This window comes from Pempheris klunzingeri, chromosome 12 (assembly GCF_042242105.1).
Source record: "Pempheris klunzingeri isolate RE-2024b chromosome 12, fPemKlu1.hap1, whole genome shotgun sequence".
NCBI classification, from domain to species: domain Eukaryota; kingdom Metazoa; phylum Chordata; class Actinopteri; order Acropomatiformes; family Pempheridae; genus Pempheris; species Pempheris klunzingeri.
The window spans coordinates 3080603-3100403 of record NC_092023.1 but is presented as its reverse complement, the minus strand read 5'-3'; the positions used below and the strand labels follow the sequence as shown (position 1 = coordinate 3100403).

Here is a 19801-nt window from a genome sequence, read left to right as displayed (position 1 = left end):
TATTATAATTTTAGACAGTAAAACTATTTGAAAAAAAAAAACCCAGACCTGTTTGCTGATGAATCAGATTATGTGTTTTTGAAACTTGTCTTTTCACATATTGAGTCTTTTATAACATTTGTTTGAGACATTTCACCCACTTGAGTTTTCTTCCAGGACACGTGACATTCAAGCTTGAGTAGTAAAACATAGTTTACTGTGAACTTTCCTTTAAAAACATAAAGCTGGACTCTACCTACTGCAAAGTGTTACACAAATCTCCTCGTGGACTAAAAACACAACTACTGCAGCTGTAGTTTCTCTACTACTCATCGGCCTCATGAACATTAAAACCCTCGCTGTTTTTGTGAAACGCCACTGGATTGGTGTCTTTAAACAAATACACATTTCGCAGATTTCCTTCAAAGGCTTTTGAAAACAATCCAGAAGTGACAGCTGATACGTTTCTGTATAATTCAAATCCTCCAAAGTAAAGCTGCCCGCCGTAGTTTAAGGCCACGTAGCGCTCAAATGGGTCCACGTCTTCGAAAAGGACCCTCTTATTGTTTAGGAACGCCTGAATAACTGTACCGTTTAACGATATGGACACATTGTGCCATTTGTCGCAGCAGAGCGTGAAATTCCTGTAAGTTATCGGGAGGGAGAGTCTCTCTCCGAGATTGACGGCAAGTTTGAGATGGCCCTTCTCAAGTCCAACTGCGAGGTAGTCGTCATCTTCATGTCCCGCCGTTCCCATCCACAGTATCAAGCTGTCATTTGAGCTCGTGCGGAAGCTGAAAGAAACCTGCGTGTCTTTTAAATTCCTCGTCTTGTACCTCAGGTCCCAGTATTTAACGTACGAGTCTCCCACGAACTTGAGAATGTCTGTGGCTATTTCTGCGTCGCAGAGCCTCCCTCCCCACCCTAAGGGGCATATGCAGCGGTACGAGGTCACACTGGATGCAGCGCATGAGGAGCCGCGTTTGCATTTGTTGTCTAAGCAGTTCACAGACTGGTTGCACACGGAGCCGGTCCACGGTGGCACACAGACGCATGTGAATGAGTCACTTCCTGTTGGCAAGCAGCGACCTCTGTTGTGGCACACCTTGTACCCACAGGCCGTCCCATCCCAGTCCCCTACATTTGCTCCGCTCACAGCCCCCCTCTCCGTTAACTCCAACTCTTGACCGTTGACTTTACATTCCCTTAAACCACCCGTGAAGCCCGTGGGCTCCTCCTCTGTTGCGTCCGTGGAGACGAAGCTCAGAGTGGACACCCCCCCGACAAAGATGTCTGTGGTGACGTCGAGGGTGGCCATGCCTTCAGTCCCATCCTCTCTAACCTCCTTATTGTCCAGACTGAGGAAGCCTTGGTGACCAAATCGACCGGCCCTCACCGTGTGCCACGTCCTGCCACGCGTGTCCACTCGCTCAGCAGACTGCAGGACGTGGGCGCCGTCGCCAAGGTTGTACCGCAGCTGGACGAACCCAGATGTCAAGGAGAGGCAGAGGAAGTCTCCTGGAGGGAGAAAATAAAACAGCAGTCTGGTTATACATGTCATTAGTGGGTTTGTTCTGGGTAAAGGGTCAGTTCACCTATTTCTAAGGTAGAAAATAGTTCCAAAGATGCAAAACTGTTTCTAAATGTGAGATTTAAATACTCTGAACAACAACAATTAAACTGGAATGACAGCAGAAATGTTTTAATCTACTGTTTGTGTAATGATTAATACCCACAATGATCACATGTGAATGTCACGACTATAATAACGTAGCAGAGACTTTTAATATTTTTATCCTTTGTTGTGCTTCAGCATCTCTCTTTAATTCTTCTATATCTACATATTAATATTTACCTAACGTACTGGTCGTATCGATGCACAACATAATACCAATATGTTACAGTACCTCCTTTTAGATGCCTTTTAGCATAAAATACTTCAAGTTTAAAGAATAACTTAATGAATGTATGTGATTATGGAAGGTGCTTCAAAATGACTACTATCTACACTGCTGCCCATAAAGTTGGAATAAAATGTTTTTTTTTACCTCTTCTTGTGAAATGATTGTGACAATGTGATTCATTCTTCATAAATAAAGTTTATATCTTCTCAACTTTACTGATCAAACTCTTCCAAACAGATCGCAGTGAAACTTAAACCACAATTAACCTTTGCAAACTGTGGATTCAGGCTTTAATTAAATTGGGGGTATTGAATAATTATTCCAACTTTATGGGCAACAGTGTACATATTATACTGTTGAAACAATGAAATAATGGTGTATCTAATGTTCGCCATGTGGCAGGAAATAAAGAGAGAACAGTGATCTTGGTTGTTAGACGTCTGCAGGCTGACACTCTGCACAGTAAACATAATATTTCATTGATGAAATGAAAGCTGGGCCTCAGCGGGGAACCAAACGTCCTCACCAGCTCTGTCACTGAGATGTTGTGCTGTGTACACCAGGATGCCATCAGGTGATAAAGTCTGGAACTGCAGCTCCAACACAGTCCTGTGTCTGATGCTCATGGGTGGGAATGACATCCAGGAAGACTGGTTCCCGCTGAAGAACGGGTCGCTGATAGTCACAGCTGAATGGGCAGAACAATGTAGCAGTTAAATAATTGAATGGTGAAGCTCTTGTCGTATTAAATATATATATATTAAAAAAAAAACCATATATAATGATACAGTTAGGGTTCAGTGATGTAACCTTTCTCGCAGTAGAGTCCTGCAGTCCCCAGGGGGCACTGGCAGGTATATCCGTTCGGGAGAGGGATGCAGGTGGAGCCGTGGACACACAGAGGAGGGGGGCTGTGCTCGACATCACACACAGACACGGTCTCAGAACAGAGTGCTCCTTTCCATCCTAATGGGCACTGGCAACTGCAGGCGGACACAGTCAGACACCGAAAAGCTCATAAAAACTCATTTCCTATCACTACACTTGCATTGTGCGACTGAATTTCACAGGTTAGGTCGTTGTGTCGTCACAATACGTGAGGGACCGCACTCATAATGTCACGTCGTCGGGTTCATTCACACCAACGTAGCAACTATACACAGACACATTACAAATAATCAGAAAACGACTCACTACACAGACGAGCCGGAGTCCACACACGTCCCTCCGTTCCTGCAGCGAACATGAACACATGGGTTGACTCCACACTGACCCACGCTGCGCCCGAAGGCTGGATGTCCCGCAGGCTGTCCCAGTGCTTGGAACTTTCTGTCTCTTCTTGTGCAAAACTGCACATCAAAAATACAGCCTTTAAAGGAGAACAAACACACCGAGAGCCAAATTGTACATCAGAGGGATAGCTTTCATTTCTCTCAAACAGGATTATGAGAGGAAACACAACATTTTTTTTTATTTTTCCTTGCATGACGATCAAAGGTGCGCACCCTAAAATGTGATTTATCTCAATCGTGTTTCTCACTCAAATAAGGCCGGTAGAAAGGAAACACCTGAAAATGTGTGCAGTGTTTGAAACGAGCCACTTTGATGGTTGTTTATTTCACCTCATGACTTGACAGGATTTCATATCAGGTAAACATACTTAACTCTACGTGTCTTTGTTACATGTTCAATCATGATTTAATGGTAGAAAATCTCTATAGTCTTTACAGTTCACATCCAAGATGTCCAAGATTTTAAATCAAAGCTTTTTGTTTCCCCTGTCAATATGCATCTCCCTCGTTATATTTGCCTTTTGCTTCCATAATTCAATTTTATCAAGACAATATTTGCTTTGGCCTGTACCTGCAGAGCACAGGGCCCTCTATAAATATAAGGCCTGAGCACAAGCCTTGTAGTCATCTGCACAGACTCCCTTCTCTCTGCTGCATTAGTCATTGGCATAAACAGGATGCAGGGGAAATGTCATGCTCATTCATGAATATTCATGGCATGATGCTGTCTACTTGGCAGACTCAAGTGATGGTTGCGGTGCTGCAAACATAGACCGCCGAAAAGCAGATTCATGAGGAAGATTATAAAAGCTGGTTATTTTTGTTTTAGCTGCACACACTGCCTCTTGTAACAGAACCAAGACACCGGAGGAGCCGAGTCTCGCTGTTGTACCTGTCGGAGTAAATGTGCAGTAAATTAGTTTTTGCAGAGAACATTTATTTGAACAATCGAGATTCTTTCAGGCTAATATTTGCTGCTAAGCTCCTGTGGCAAACAAAAATGACTGGAGTTCAAAAGGAAATGACCCTCAGGATCTCTCAACAGGTCTGATAAAAAATGATATCTACATCAAAGCAGCATGAAGTCGCCGTCTTTCAATAGACAAACACAAACTTCCCCGTTTCTTGTTTTTTGATCAACAGCTCAAATTGAGTAACTGATTTTTTTCCCTTAGCAGTCACAGTACCTCCTCCTCCTCCACCACATTTCCACAGGGCAGTGTGGATCTGTTGATAACTAGCGGTGAAGTGCATTATCAGTGTGCTCACTGCCAGCCATCATGATTAGGGCTCGAGGAAGGTCACACAGATCTGATTAGACGCTCATGAGTTCTCATTACATGCAGAGCTAAAAGGTTATGGTTCCACCAGTGTCGCCTGGCTCAGGTAGCGCTGACACCAGTACTGGGGACCATGACAGTCTGGTACAGCACGGACGAACTGATGCTCCAGCATAGCAGATTTGATTTTTGAAGGTTTATTTGGTGAGCGGCAAAATGAATTATGTGATGATAAATAAGCAAACACACAAAATCCACTGCAGTCCTTAAAAACAAAAAGCTCTTGTTCACCTCAAACAGATCTGCCATGACATTTTATAATAACAAGCTTCGCTGCCGTAGTGCACAGACTGCTGAATATGGTTATGATGATATTCATGGCTGTTGTCATCATTACAGTTACGGCAATTTTGCCTCACAGCTCCGCACATTAGCAGGCACAATGAACGCTCTCCAGAAAACAATCCTGCATGGGGTCACCTGAGAGGAAGCGTAAATGATGCTGATGGTGACAAAGATTATTTGGATGGCACCCTTGTTCAAGTGACTTATCACCAGAGAAATGGATTTGCACACCACGTGCAACTGTACAGGGTGTAGAGTTATTAAACAGGTGTTCTGGCCTCAGACACAGTTCGAGCCTGCAACTCTCTTTTCATTACACATCTTACAAAGAGACAGAGGTCCTGGGAGAAACTCTTACTCTTACTCCAGTGTTGGGTTGTAATAAAGCCGTAGCAGTCTTACCCTGAAAGCCATGGCGGAACCTGGAGCCTAATGGCAGTAGTTCAGGGGCGTACTCATTATATCCACCCACGAAGAGCTGGTTGAAAACGTTGAGGCCCACCAGGGGTCCTGGAGACGATCCTGTTCTGTTACGTTGTCCATCAACCTGAAAAGACAGCAGCACATCAATACCGAAGCTAGAGCCTTACGTCGGTGTCAGTGTGGGAGCGCAACTTACTTAAAAATCTGTCAAAGTTGCCAAACAGCATGACCCTGGATTGATTGCGGTTATTCAGGCAGTGTCCACTCATTAGCCACATTAGCTGCTACACTCCTGTGTTTCTGTCTCTGCACTGACCGAATTCTTCGACCTCTCTGTCTCGGCCCTCGCTGCCTCGATAGCATCGCACAGTTCCTGCAGATTCTTCAGCCACACTTAGATAATCATTAGACCTCATCACTGCACCACAATTATTTGTGCTACAAAGAAACATCCACCTCACTATAACACCATTTACCAGCCTGCACCACCACCACCACCACCAGGCACAATAAATCTATAGCACTGATGCTGTGCTCTTGTGACACCTTTCTAGTTGGACTCTTTTAACTTGTCACACGTCTGTATGTGTAGATAATATGTAGGTATGAACAGTAACGACACTTTTCTTATCATGAAATCACCTTCAGCCATCCTGTTTGCTTGGATCTGCCAAATGTCACAGTGTGAATGTTGATCTGGCGGCTCAGTCGATCACTGACTATGGTCGCTACGCCCGATCCGAGGTTGAATTTATGCACAACTCTACCGCCTCGTAGTCCCAAAACGAAGAAGTCATCACCATCACTGCCTGGAGAGCAGATGAAAAGTTTGCAGTGAGCACAGTAGACATGAATAACAATAATAACAGAGTTCTTAAAACACTTATTTATGAACAAACAGTTAGAATAAATGATAAATGTGTTTGCTTAAAGACGAGCTGCAGATTACTGCGTGTTTTCATGTAGCTGTTATATATTTTCTGCATCTCTCTGCTCTGTTCAGCTCTGTGACACTTGATCACCGACATCAAATAATTAACTGTGCTTCCTTCCTCTGTGATGGTGATCAAATTTGCCATTTCATCTATTCTTATATTGCGAGTTTGAATTCGAACCATTTCCAACAGCGCCGCACACCCTCCTGACGAGAGTTTCATTATTCATACTGCTCTTGTTTTGTTGTGCCTCCACCTTGATGAATTGTACTCTGAAGAGAAAACAGAAGATCCACAAGATCTGTTTTCTCTTCTTCTTCTTTTGATGAAATATGCAGGTGACAATGACACAGCAGTTACCTGCTCCCAACCCTAACCCCACACAAAGGAGATCCTAATTTAAAGTGATGGCTGCTGACAGCATCACATCTATCGCACCTATACCTCAAAGTCTGTTTAACGCAATTAACACTGATGCTTCAGAGATTGCTTAGTTCACATATTTTACATATTCATATTTTAAGCTAGCAATGCCAACATGCTCCCTTTTGAACGTCAAGAGCAACTAAGAGTGTAGCTGGAAATCAACTAATTAACAACTGCAGAAAGACTTATTATTAATGTCTTCTGAGAAAGAAAGTCCCTTAGGAATCCTGTTGACTGGAGGATCTCAGAGGAGCACGTTACCATACACAGCAGGTGAATCCTCTCCAAATGGCACCAGCATTTCTTTTAAAACTACAATCCAACACAGACCTCAGTGTTGTTTTCCTCCTCTAATTGGACCATAAGATTGCGCCCACCTTGTCCTTTATGCCCAGCGAACAGGATCAGGTTGTCTTTCACCGCAGATGAATTATTGGCGAGTGTGAACTTCAGCTTGAACTCGTAGAAGAAACTGAGGCTCGGGACGGAGGAATAAGCCACAAAGGAGGTGTAACCGAACTCATCACTTCCACCGAATCTGGCACGAGTTATGTTGATGGCTGCAAAACAAACACATTCACAGCACATTTAATTCATATTTGTGTTACAGTGTGACTAGCTGATGAAGGGCTCATTACGTGTGTGTGGTAATCTTGTTTGAATTAGGAGAGAGCAGGTCTGGTTCATCGTCTCCCTCGCAGGCTGCCAAAAGATGGCACTATTGCTACACATTACATACCAGGGGTTAGAGGAGTAGCTCTTTTTTTTTTTTTTTTTTTTGAATGCTATTACATGATGACCTGTTTTCAAAAACTATCACCTCTTCAGTCGTATTCTATTTTCATTAGTGCTGTTTAGGAAGGGTTTTTGCAAGCAGGCATTGCTTCATAGCCAATGTTACAAGGGTAGCAATAATTCTAGTGATATTCAATTACAATCCTTACTGATTCAGAATGCATGGTTGACTCAATAATAGTCTCGATTGTATTGCATCTCAGCATACCCATCTACTTGATTTTACACTCGGGACTTGATGTAAATTTCCCCACGCTCGTTCACAATTACATGCTGCCGTGTGTTTCTCGTGTTGTTTCCCTCACAGCAGTGAGGATACCAGCACACAACTGCTCTTCTCCATTGAGAACACCTTGCATATCCTCCTGCAGCCCCAGGCGATGGCTAAGAGGGCTTCGGAGCTCCCCTCTGCGACTGCCCTCAGCTCTGTTTGGCTGCTAAATTATTAATAAAGCTGCAAACGCTTCTGTTATCATCTCTACTCTGGTAGAGCTTTGTTTGCCTATTGTTTCACTGAATGGCCTGAGTTACAGCTACAGCTTATTCTTTTCAGTCGTGGCGTGTGTTTGAATTCACCACATACACGGTAATGGTTTTGCCTTGTAACAACAACTGAGCTCCGTGTGTCACCAGATACAAACATGTCAGCCATTATTACTAAATTAAATAACCTTGAGTCTACTTATTATGGGCTATTTACTCTGTTCAAGGATGAATTACCCTTGAGGCCTCTGTAATTAAGCATCTGAACTGGTCTGACTGATATTAGCAAATTTGAGATGACCGGGTATTAATAAAAAAAAAAAAAAAAAAGGGTTTATTGTGATAAATGTGATTTGAAACTGTTCTGCCAGTGAGTCAGTAATTGTCTTATATTGGATAATATTTGTTCTTGTGGCCATATAATTGTATCAAATATTTTATCAAAACAGATTTACTTCCACATTTGTTTTGAGGGACTATTAACACCAGAGTAATATCACTGATTTTTCCAAATTGGTCTTTCCAAAATGTGGAAGCGGCCCGCATAACATTATGAATTGTACTATCTAATCAAATCTAAGAAATTAGCTCTGGCTCTGTGAGGGACGGTCACGGTGCTAACGTCTGAGTATATCTATCTGACATATGCACAAAAACTGAGCATTAAAAGTTTCTGATAAAAGACAGAAGATGAAACACTCCATCTACATCTTATTCAGCAGACACTAAAATCCTTTAAAGTTTCATATTCTAGATCTTTCCTGCAGGCAGGTTAAATCTCATGCAGTAACTCTGAGGCCTGTGAGAAGGTTGACTTTACTATCAGGTACCTCATTCAGAGGTCCATAATAACTCCTGTGGCGTAGGAGGTGATAGGATTGTACTATTACATTACTGAGTCGATCTTTAGGCTTCTGTTACTCGCTCTGTTCATCGGCCACTGTGCTAACAGCCACTTATCGTCAGGCTTGTGGCATGAGCATCATATTTGATGTGTACATACAACATTTACAGAAATCATTAAGAATAATTGGTGCACACATGTGTGTGTGTGTTCCTGGTGCCTGGAGGCTCACTCATCCTTGTGCAACACTTCTAATAGTGGTGAGGATAACTAGTGGTTACAGAGCACATTATTATCAGAAGAACTTGTCGATGAAATGCATCCATATATGGATACTGAACACCACACTCTGTCCAATACCACGTGGCTGAGTGTTTGTGTAATGTGGTGCAAACCAACAAGACTGGCGGAGGAAAGACAGAATGACATGCGGGACCAGATTGTGAAATGCTTTCTGACAAAAAAAAAAAACTGCATGTCTATATGGTGTTCATCATAGCTGCCACAGAGCAGCTGGGAAAACAACGCTCCTCCTGAGTTAGAGATACTGTAAACTCAATACTAAACTCAAGTGCTGATGCAGAATAATGCTGCACGGTTTTTAAACGTGGACAGTAAAACCAGTGAGGAGGGATTGTGTAAAACGTATCTATGAAAATATGATGCACTAAAACAAGATTGCACTGCATAACTGTGCGTCTACGCTTGGCTGTGGTTTGTCTGTTTATTGTGTTCAAATCTTTTAGCATCGCTTTTCTTAGCAGAATATTTTGTCCTCTCACGCTTCACGCAAACTCAGTCCTCCAGTGGAAACACTTGAAATGAGTCATTAACATTATGATATGCAAACAAGGCTAATGTTTAAGATAGCCAGGATTAACTGTGACCAGAGATGGTGGTACTGTACAAGCAGTACTGTATATTTCCATATATCTATATTTATATATTTATATATCTCACATGTGGTGCATTGTCTTTAGTGTCTATTCACATGAATCTTTAACAGGAGGTTTGAGCAACTTGTGTACAAAGGTAGAACATTAATAATTCTGAGTGAAGTCATCTTAAATATTCATTAATGTTTCATGAACTCCACTCTCGAGGCATTCCAGCATCAGTAGCACTTCCCAGTCTTCCCTTTCCTCCATTTCCTGCTTGTTTATAGACCAACCGTATGTACTGGAGTGCACATGGGAGCCAAGAACTGAAAATCTGTCTAGAACAGTTTTCTCTTCTATTTCCTGCTGGACAAACAACTTCAGCTTTTTCTGAAAATGAGAAAGAAAAGACAACTACTGCTCTATCGCAGACAGTTTTAGAAGTATGAAGAAGTCCAAAGGGGCGGGGGATCTTAGGAGTGATCAGTTTTGCCTGTGATCTTATCTGAAGTTATCGGGATTAAAATTCAAATGTCACGCGTGCACTTGGAGTGACACTGAAGTTGTAGATTGCTCTGTTTGGCGTGTGGCTGCTGGGAGTTTGTCAGGAGCTGTGACATAGCTGAGCGACTTATATGCCAAGCACCCTGCTGCTCCTACAGTCAGTTTAGTCAAGCAAACCCCTTTGTTTCTGAAAACCACCATCTGTGAAGCCTCCGTCTTATGGTATTACTGTTTGGAATTATAGAATAGACCACAATAAAACTGACATTCCCATTTTCTATAACTTCGTCTTATCTCGAGGCACTCCAGCAGCGCTTCTCAGCTGAATGCTGATGTCAGCACGCTGGCGCCGCCACAATGACGACGATGTTAACGTCCTCGGTGTGGAAAAGAATAGAAATAGAAACACTCGCTGAAAGTGTATCGTCGTTGCTTCTTTCTTGTGACATCTTCAGAGCGAATGTTTTGGCTGGAGAGAAACTTTTGGGGCTCTGATACTGAAACATAACCACCGCTTCGCCTGGCTGAATCTTTGCTACGGCGCTGGAAGCATCAAAAACGCAAATTTGATGAAAAAAAAGTCTCAGCGCACTTAAATCTGTGCAGTAAATGACTTTAATAGCGAAGCGAATCGGGCCTTTATCAGAGCTCTGATACTGACCTGGACCGGCCCATTGGCACACAAGTGGCAAAGTATTGGACCAAAATGTCATTTTCACCTGTTGATGGCGCTAGAGGAAAAAGTCGAGGGATCCCCAAAGTCAGGGGGATCACTCATCCTGAAGGGACCATAAATGATTCATTCAATTCATTCAAAAGTTCTTTAGATATTCAGTCTGGACCAAAGCGGTGGACAGATCCGCCGTCCCTAGAGCCTGAAGTCACACTGCTGAAATTAGCTGGGAAAAAAGATCTTCTGAACAAAGAAGAGTCTTTTGGAATATTCAGCAAAGCAGCCGTGAGTTTCGCTGTGATTATCTGACTCTTTTGCTGGAGGAAGATATTTCTGCCTTTTCAGCATAATTTAGTTTCATTAATCCCTTTACTTAACAACAGACTCTCACTCTACCCACTGCTCTGGGCTCTCATTCACATTCCACTGTTTGCACATCAGCTGCTTAATAAATCTGCTAAGTCTGTGCTGAATGGGTGTATGTGGAGCTGCTCTTTGTAACACTTACGCTCGTCACACAGCAGACCTTGTCTTCCATAGGGGCAGAGGCATACGGCCTCCAGTGGCGACTTTGGGATGCATGTGGCTCCGTGACCGCAGGGGTTGCGCTCGCAGGCGTTGAACTGGCACAGCCGGCCTGTGTAGAGCGGGGGGCACTCACAGTACCAGTCCTCGGCATCGCTACACATGTAGACATAGAGGGAGAGATCATTAGGGCAGAGGTGAAAATGGACCATGACATTGCAGCTTCGTGTCCAGATACTTTACAAGACTCACACAGAGGCTTTTACAACACACAGGGAGAGAGGCGATGACAACACGAGCCACTGTGCCACGCATGAAAGATCTGAGAAAATGCTGCAGAAACACAAGAATTCGAGTGAATGAACGTGTAGAAAGTGGTGGGAAGAAGTTAGAATCATGTTAAGGATTCATTCCTCTCAGTAGCTCCTGCAGAAGCAAACATTAGCTCCCATGCTTTTTGGGAAAGGTAAACACACGCCCTAGAAATGACAGCAGGAAGCACGTGACCAGCGGTGCGTCAGAAAACGTAGAAAATTAGAAACCAGAACAAGATTTTCGATGTCTTCTTTCCTCGATTCATATGCACGCTCTTCTTCTCTTGGCAGGATGAGGAGGGTGATCTAGCATGCTAAGTAACATCCAGACAGGGACTTTATAAAATGCTCTAAAATGTGTACAAAGGTATAATATCAGATAGAGGAAGCATTGGTGGGGGATTCGGATCTTTGAATTAATAATGTGTTTTGAGCAGCAGCACTGCAGGATGTATTTTGCTCCATGAGAAACTGGCTTCTTCAAATGAAATATTTACATTCTGTCACCAGAGTTGAGCATTGTTAGATATGACTGTACTGAAGTACAAACGGATGCTGTATGATGCAGTGAAAATTTCTAGTGTCTGATTATTAAACAGCTGCTAATGTCAATTTTGAGACATTTTAAGGCACAATGGTATACAGCAACACAACTGTCACTGCGAATTGTGACCATTATTTTTTAACAGTCACAGATGAGAATTGTCACCCACTGAAAAGAACAGGCATTGTTTTTCATATAATCTTTGACAACCTGCAAGAGGAAGAATCAAATATTTAATGGAGCACCTCCTGCTGCACTCTGTGTTTCAGCGCTTGGAGCGCCGCTAATTTGTCCCCTGTATCGTCAGTTAGTGTTTGTTTTTAAATGTTGGTGGCACACGCATCGTGTGGGTTTTTATCCAGATGCTCCAGTTTCCTCCCACAGTCAAAAAAAACATGCAGGTTATGCGAAAAGTTGAAATTGTTGTGTTGTGTTTCAGCTGAGAGAATACAACTTATCCTGGGCTGCACAGGACAAGATGACTGTAGAAAACTAATAGATGGATTCATACACAAAGTACAATATATACATTTTTGTGTGGCCCAGTTCAGGATGTATTAATTAATTTATGTCTAATTACTTCCTTAAGTACAGCATGAAGAGTGTGAGCATACAATTAACATTATGGAGAAGAATCCATTGAGTCAAAAAACACAAAGAAGTTACCTCATTAAATAACACAAGGACGAACCACTGAGGATGAATTATCCAATGACTTGTACATAAGCACTGGAAACAGGCAGCAGATCCCGCCGGCTCCGAAAAAGTAAAGTGTAGATAGAGGCGGGGAAGGAGCATGGTTGAAAACACTTGAGTTTTAATTGGCCTAATCAAAAACTTGGATGTGTGGGGTGACAAAAGGTTATTTTAATTTGGCTGAGGTAATCACTTTGATTATGAAATTGTGGTGATGTTTGCAGACTAATTTGAATATGTTAATCACAAACGCATAGATTGGTACTCGCCATATCTCACGCCATTCAAAGTCTGCACTGCTGCAGCACACTGTGGGCTGGATAAATTATTAAGCAAGACTACATTTTTAATCTAATGAGTACCAGATAAAATGATGAATAATTGACGGGTTAGCTTATGATATCTCTGTTAGCTAGAACAATAAGCTGTGTGGCCACATGCGTTTCTCAAATTTCATCCCTTGTTAGTTATTTACAGAACACTTATTTTCAAGAGCTTGTTGGTATGCAAATGCACTTCTACAATAAGGCGCCGGCCCTCCTGCCATGGCAGTGTTCAGTCCTCTGGACTCAGTGGTCCTTTGTTAGAATAAAAAAGGACCACTGGTTTTAACAGATATTATTTATAGAACTGCTTTGGTACTGAAATGCTTCCAGGATAGTAAACAGCCAATCGGCAGCGTTGTGCTTCAGACACTATGGTTCTTGATGGGTGAGAGGGAAAATCATTTCAAAGAACTTAATTATTTGTCATCTGAATTTTAATATGAGCAAGGGGATGAAGTGGAATTTACAAATGGCATTCACCTGACGTGCTGCGTGTGCTCCTGTTTTAGCAGACGGCTGTTCGATATTTCCCTGACCTTTTCCAGGCACCCCTGCAAACAATTCCTCGGTGTTAAAGCGATGTCTGTTAAATCTCCATCACAAAGTCTTTTGAAACACGCTGCCATAGAAACGCATACTTTAGATGATACTTGAAATAAAATCCCTGCAGAAAGGAGGGGAATCTTTCTCAGGGGACCATACAGTATTTCTACGGTCCAACCTGGAACGCAGCACACTGCAGAAAGTGGTGCTTTTCTCTGATACTTTTAAAGTATATTCAAATGTTTAAAATCAACATTTTTCAAACGTGCAGACTTTTTCTTTTTATATAAACTCCTGATACACATACACATACCTAACAGAACCCTGTCCTCTAACAAACCGAATGCTGTGTCTCAGAGATGAATTTGCATTACAACAGTTTAACATTTCTTCATCTGCTTTTCAACCAGCCTCTTTTTGACGTGTGATACGAGCACAAAACTTGCCCACTACTTAGACTGAATGCTTGTGACGTAGCACTAAAGCACCATCACTGGTCCCGTCTCTCACCAACACACGAGGCACCAACGGCAAGCTGTCGTCAGACCAAATGAAGTGAACTTCTCCCCACTTCTAAGAAGCAGATATAGCATTTGCAAAAGGCAATAAAAGGCGAAATGTTGAGCTGTATTGTCAGAGCCAAAGCGAAGACAGTATTCAAAAGAAGGAAGGAGACAAAATAAAAAAGAAAAGCTCAAACTATCACTGACATGAGAGACAAAAGAAGTCTTAAAGAAGAAAACACAGCCATTAGGTGAAAAATAATGTGCACAGAGAGGACTGGCTTGTGCTGGATGAATAAAATAACATGATGTTTTTGTCTCGGATGCTGCAGAGATGTCATCGTAGAGAACAGATTCTTTTAACTGGAAATCACAATGTTTTCCACAAAAGCCACCTGCAGACAAAGAAGCCACATATGCATGCACACACACACACACACACTTTATTGAACTTTACACAATCCACTATAGACAAGATCACTTTTTAGGCTTTGATCTCACTTAAATTGCTGTAACGGTTTTCACTATTTCTGCACTGTATGTCTACCAGTTACATATAACTACCACTGGAGTGTCTTTAATACAGTAATTACAAAGTGAATGTTTGCTTTATACTGAAGTCACAAAAGAATTATTCTCTATCTATTAATGAACGTCGAAACGTTGTCATTTGTCAGTAGGTAGAGTGTTACATAAAACTCAAGCCCAAACAGTCTCCCGTACACTATGTAGGTTCAAAGAAGCATTCAGACGTGTTCTTCTAGAGGCCTTATTCAGTCAAATCTGATGAAGCACGTTACCAGAACATCAAGCTGTAACACTGACAAGATTCAGAGCTCTGTGCCAACAACTGTAACACATGCTCTTGTTTGAGAACCTTATAAATCCAGATAAACTTTACAACAAAGTGGGGCTCACCTGCTTATGTAATAGTTCAAGGATAAAGGTAATAATTCTGTAGTTTTCTTTCTTTCTTCGTTTAAACACAGCAACGCCTGTGTTTCCAAAACTGCTAATTCCCTTTATGCCACAGACAAAACCACTAAAAACATCAGTGAGTCATAATGTTGCACTGGGTGATGTGTTCCTTCATTACCGTCAACACGGGAACTCTAGTTTATTTCGAGTGATCCCAAATATTCCCGCTGCGGTAAATACTCACTACAACACCAAGTGTGTATCTGTACGCAGCTGAAAATAGTCCCTAACAAATTACCTGTTTAGTTCTGTTCCCCAACTGTTCCACAGAAATGACTTTTCAATAGATATATTATATTAATTATTAACTATTTATGTGTGACAAGGTATTTCCTCACTAGGAGCCAGTGTTGGGCTGAGGGCTGCAGGCTGGGTAGGGATGTGTGGACGTACTGGGAGACGGCCGGATGAACTGGTTTGGTCTTTTCATGGACTTTGTTGGCAATATGGAAAACTATAGAATAACACCAGCCTGATTCTTTTAAAGCAGCTGCATGCAGAGGATCATTCAGACAATCCATTACTGACATTATTACAGTACAGAAGAGCCTCGAACACAAATTAACTTTCGTAAAACATCAGAATAATATTTGGAAAAGAGAAATTCATTGACCTATTCCCTTGTGTTGTAATGCTTGTAATTGTTCTTCATTTGGAGTCCAAGGTCTGGTTTGGTCCAAAAAAAAAAAACAAAGGCAGAAGCACTTCCTGTTCTTGTCTGTTTTCATTTAGAGTCATGTGAGACTTGTTCCCAAGTCATTTCATTAATTAATATCAGTTTGAAGTATGTCAAGGTTACACTGGAACTCATTTTTAACAGGAAAATGTCAATACGTACGAAAATAACCAATTTGGCCAAAATACAGCATAGCACAGTTGTTTTGAATGCACTCGTCCTCCAAAACTCAAAGACGCAAATACAGTTAACTCGGTAATGAGCAAGTCTTCTCTGGAAATATTCTCCAGGGACTGTAATCGCACGCGGGATGATAGCTGTGTTTGTTTCTCATGGTAAATTAAAATAATTGTTTCTTGGACCTTGAGTTATTTTGTAAGGACTTTGATACAACTAGAGCTGGAACTCTGATTAAGATAAAATTGGTTTCAGTTTCTTTGTGAGGAACGCTTGCAGGCAGTGAAATGAAGCATCGGGAGAATTCACAGTTAAGTGGAGGTTTGTGTGCCACCGAAGCCGGACCATCACAGCAAGGCACTTTCTCTACTGCAGCCAATTAGCAAGAAGTAACTCTGGCTATAGAAAGCCTGCTCTGTGTGTGTGTGTGTGTGTCACAAGGGGTCAAACTTTAAAGCAGCTACAATCTATATTTTTATATTGAATCAAGATTATGTGTCTGTGAAAGTTTCCAGAGAACAACCACCCCACTCTGGAGTTCCCCCGACCGTTTTAGCGTCTTTCAGCTACTTGTTTTGCTTTTTCGTCGCCAACAAATGTCACCGTTTCTGCTCCTCGCATTGGCTCAGCGGGCAGATGAAGTCAGGAGGCAGCTGGTGAACGTGGTGAAGCATCTAGAAGCTAAAGAGCAACACGTTTTTCTCGGGAGTTGGTAGAAAGCAAAAGCAGAGCTGGAAGGATGGTGAATTTTGGTCAAAGGGACGCCATCAGCAGCGCAGCACGGGGCATGTAGGTGCAGGCTTCTTCACACTGCTGATAACAAGACCGTCTGTACATCAGCACGTGGATTACACATGATGGACTTTATATCTTTTTAAGGAGATGATTCCCCGTTTCATTCATAACTAGCTGTTTGCATTGTTTCTCTTTAATGATACGTTCTTTTCTTATGTCTAGTGTTCTTGTTTGTTTCAGAGCAAGTGCAAAGTAATTACAGCATGAGAATGACTGTGTCTCTTAGTAACTATTTCTATTTTAACATTTCCATCTGCTGTGTTAGTCAGTCTAATGACATGGTCTCTGTAAACGGCAGCTGAGGTTTATAAATAACACAGTTTGGCAATGGGGGATAAAGTCCATAGTTCTTAGGTGCTGATTGCCTGGCTTTTCACATTGGTGTCACTTTAATAGCTAATATATATGTATCACCCAGCAACCACAAGCCATTATCCACTCAGGTTTAACAATGATATTTCTACATGCCTAAGAGAACAGAAAAGCACATGAAAAGGGGACAGCGCCAAAAAATCACCTTAACTGAACCCACAATCACAATCGCTTTTCTTCACATTACGCGGTGGCAGTGCAATTCAAGGCAAATAACAGACTGAGGAGAACTCGGTGAACTCCCGGTGACCTCTGCACGCTGTGCGGTTCAAGAGCATACTGCATTAACGCGTATTCATCACACAGATAATTGCAAGTCTCACTCTTTTGCACATGACAAGCCAATGTGACCACAATGCCACCGGCTCTTAATTGGTATTCTTAGAGCCATTCATATTCCAATAATAATGGTGCCCCTTTTCATTTCCTGTTTAATAAAAGCAACTGTTAATTTGTAGTGTCGTAATCCAATGAAGAAGACATTTGGAGCAGCTATTTTCTGGATTACCTAAGGTGAAAGAGCACCATAAGTGGCTAATGTATACTTAAAAAGACAGGCAAAATTGCTATTAAGTGTGGTAAGATGGCGGTATGATGGCAGTCTGATGAGCTGAGGTGGATGAAGATGAAGCACGTCACATATTCTGGCCTGGCATGAGAGACCAAGCGTGGCCAAGAGATTACTTTTACTGTCCCATCAACATACTGTAGATTCATAGGAAGAAGTGAGAAGGAACAGGACACGACTACATGACTGTGTTAATGTACAGCTGCCTCCTACTCCTGTGTGATGTTAACAACAATAGTACAAAACTACAACATGTCATCATACTGTCTAAAATGGTTTTAATGAACAACAACTGATTATTTTGGCCACTTGAGGCCAAACGATTGTTGTCAGCATCTTTTTGGTTGGGGTGGCAAAAACCAGAAGAGAAGTCATCAGCAGGAGGTGAACAAGAAGTTGGTCACCAACTAACTGCCCTCTCTTATTGAGCGGACCCCTCACAGTGAGGCTGGCAGCTTACATTTCATTAGTGCAGTGTTACAGCATTGAAAAACACTTTGTAAAGAGTTTGTTGAGTGATAAATTATAATGATTTTAGAAACACAGTATCATGAAACTGTTACTGACGTGCATGTTCCAAACTTTACCACTAAAAAAAGAAGAACTCTAGAAATTGTACTCACTTCAGATTCAGACCATTTGGGATGTCCCAATGAAATTTGTCATCAAATTAATAATCAATTTATGTGGATTCTCTGCTGATATCGAGTCTCAGTCCAATATTTCACTGAGCGCAGTTAGCCTGGAGTAAAATGAAATCAGTCCAACGCAAATAAGATAAGCTTGACAACTCTGCATTAAGAAACGGTTGGTGCTGGGAGCAGGAGCTGTTGCCAAAACTGTCATTTCACTAGCTGGCTCACTGGGTTCCTGTGTGCTCAAAGCTCCCACTGCTCAGCCACGGCTCCATTCATGTTCGTAGAGATTGGGAAAACAATTTAAACTGGAATATATATTCCAACAATGGAAACACACAGACAGTCCCGTTTCATACCGAGTCACATGGGCACGAGGAAACAGCAGGTCTAAGACGAAGATGAAATGGCTCCGTCACGCGTGCCACATTTTTTCATGACTTTTGTTGTTTATAGCATTTGCATATCCAGTAAACACTCTTCTCTTTAGTTCGACACACGCATGTCGTTGACACTGCTGCAGTTCAGCTCAACTGCTGAGCTAATTTCTTGCATATTATGTATCCTGACTACAGAGGGAGAATATATGAGAGAAATATTCTATATTCTTAATGGTTTTCAAGGTCAAAGGTAGTTCAGTAATCATTCATTAGTTTAAAAGGTGACCTGGTACCTGACACAAGTTCCTCCGTTGCGACAGGGAAGGTGTTGGCAGACAGGCGGGTCACAGTTCTTGATGTTTCTCCCTCGCACCGCCTCACCCACCAGGTAAATCTCCTTCGAGTTGACCTGAAGTTCCCTGATGCATCCAATGAATCTCCTCGCTGCCTTTGCAGTCCCGTCATGCATCTCCCAGTGGGACGAAACATCCCCGAGAAATATGGGTCCAAAGATTCCCTGGAAAAAATGTCGGAAAGCCAGTGATCGGTGTTATCGTTTGGTAAATCTCACTAAATCATAGCGTATGTGTCTCCCTTCGAGTACGAGCTTTTGCAGCTAAAAGCATGCTCTCAATATCAGCGTGAATACATTAACATGATTATTACATTAACAGGATGCTACTCAATCCCTCTGTCCTCACATGATAATAAACATCCTGATAAAATGAGAGGTACAATATCTAAAAAATGCTACGAGCTTTCTTTGATGCACAAGGTAATTGGGTAGAATTAATGTAGATAAATTCTGTGAACTTGCAACTTATCATACCATAACGGTCAATTTAACAAGTTAAGGCATAATTGTGTCGGCTACCTTAGTGGAGCTGCATAAAGAAACGTCTAATATTAGCACTGAATTACATATATTCAAGTCGCAGTGGTGACCTCCGGTTGTTTAAATGAATATTGAACACTACTTTCTATTTACAAGGTTTACATAACATTTTC

General features: G+C 41.9%; 1 protein-coding gene across 1 annotated transcript in view; it reads right to left on the bottom strand.

Moving 5' to 3' along the window:
• Positions 1 to 304: 304 nt before the first annotated feature.
• eys (eyes shut homolog) overlaps positions 305 to 19801 on the bottom strand; it is a 161923-nt gene continuing 142426 nt past the window's right edge. The window contains exons 43-51 of the mRNA XM_070841569.1: positions 19087 to 19310; positions 11270 to 11442; positions 6962 to 7144; positions 5866 to 6032; positions 5203 to 5347; positions 3078 to 3252; positions 2694 to 2866; positions 2410 to 2571; positions 305 to 1497 (exon numbers count right to left, since the gene is read on the bottom strand). Coding sequence (XP_070697670.1) covers positions 305 to 1497; positions 2410 to 2571; positions 2694 to 2866; positions 3078 to 3252; positions 5203 to 5347; positions 5866 to 6032; positions 6962 to 7144; positions 11270 to 11442; positions 19087 to 19310 — 2595 coding nt within the window. The remainder of the gene's footprint in view (positions 1498 to 2409; positions 2572 to 2693; positions 2867 to 3077; positions 3253 to 5202; positions 5348 to 5865; positions 6033 to 6961; positions 7145 to 11269; positions 11443 to 19086; positions 19311 to 19801) is intronic.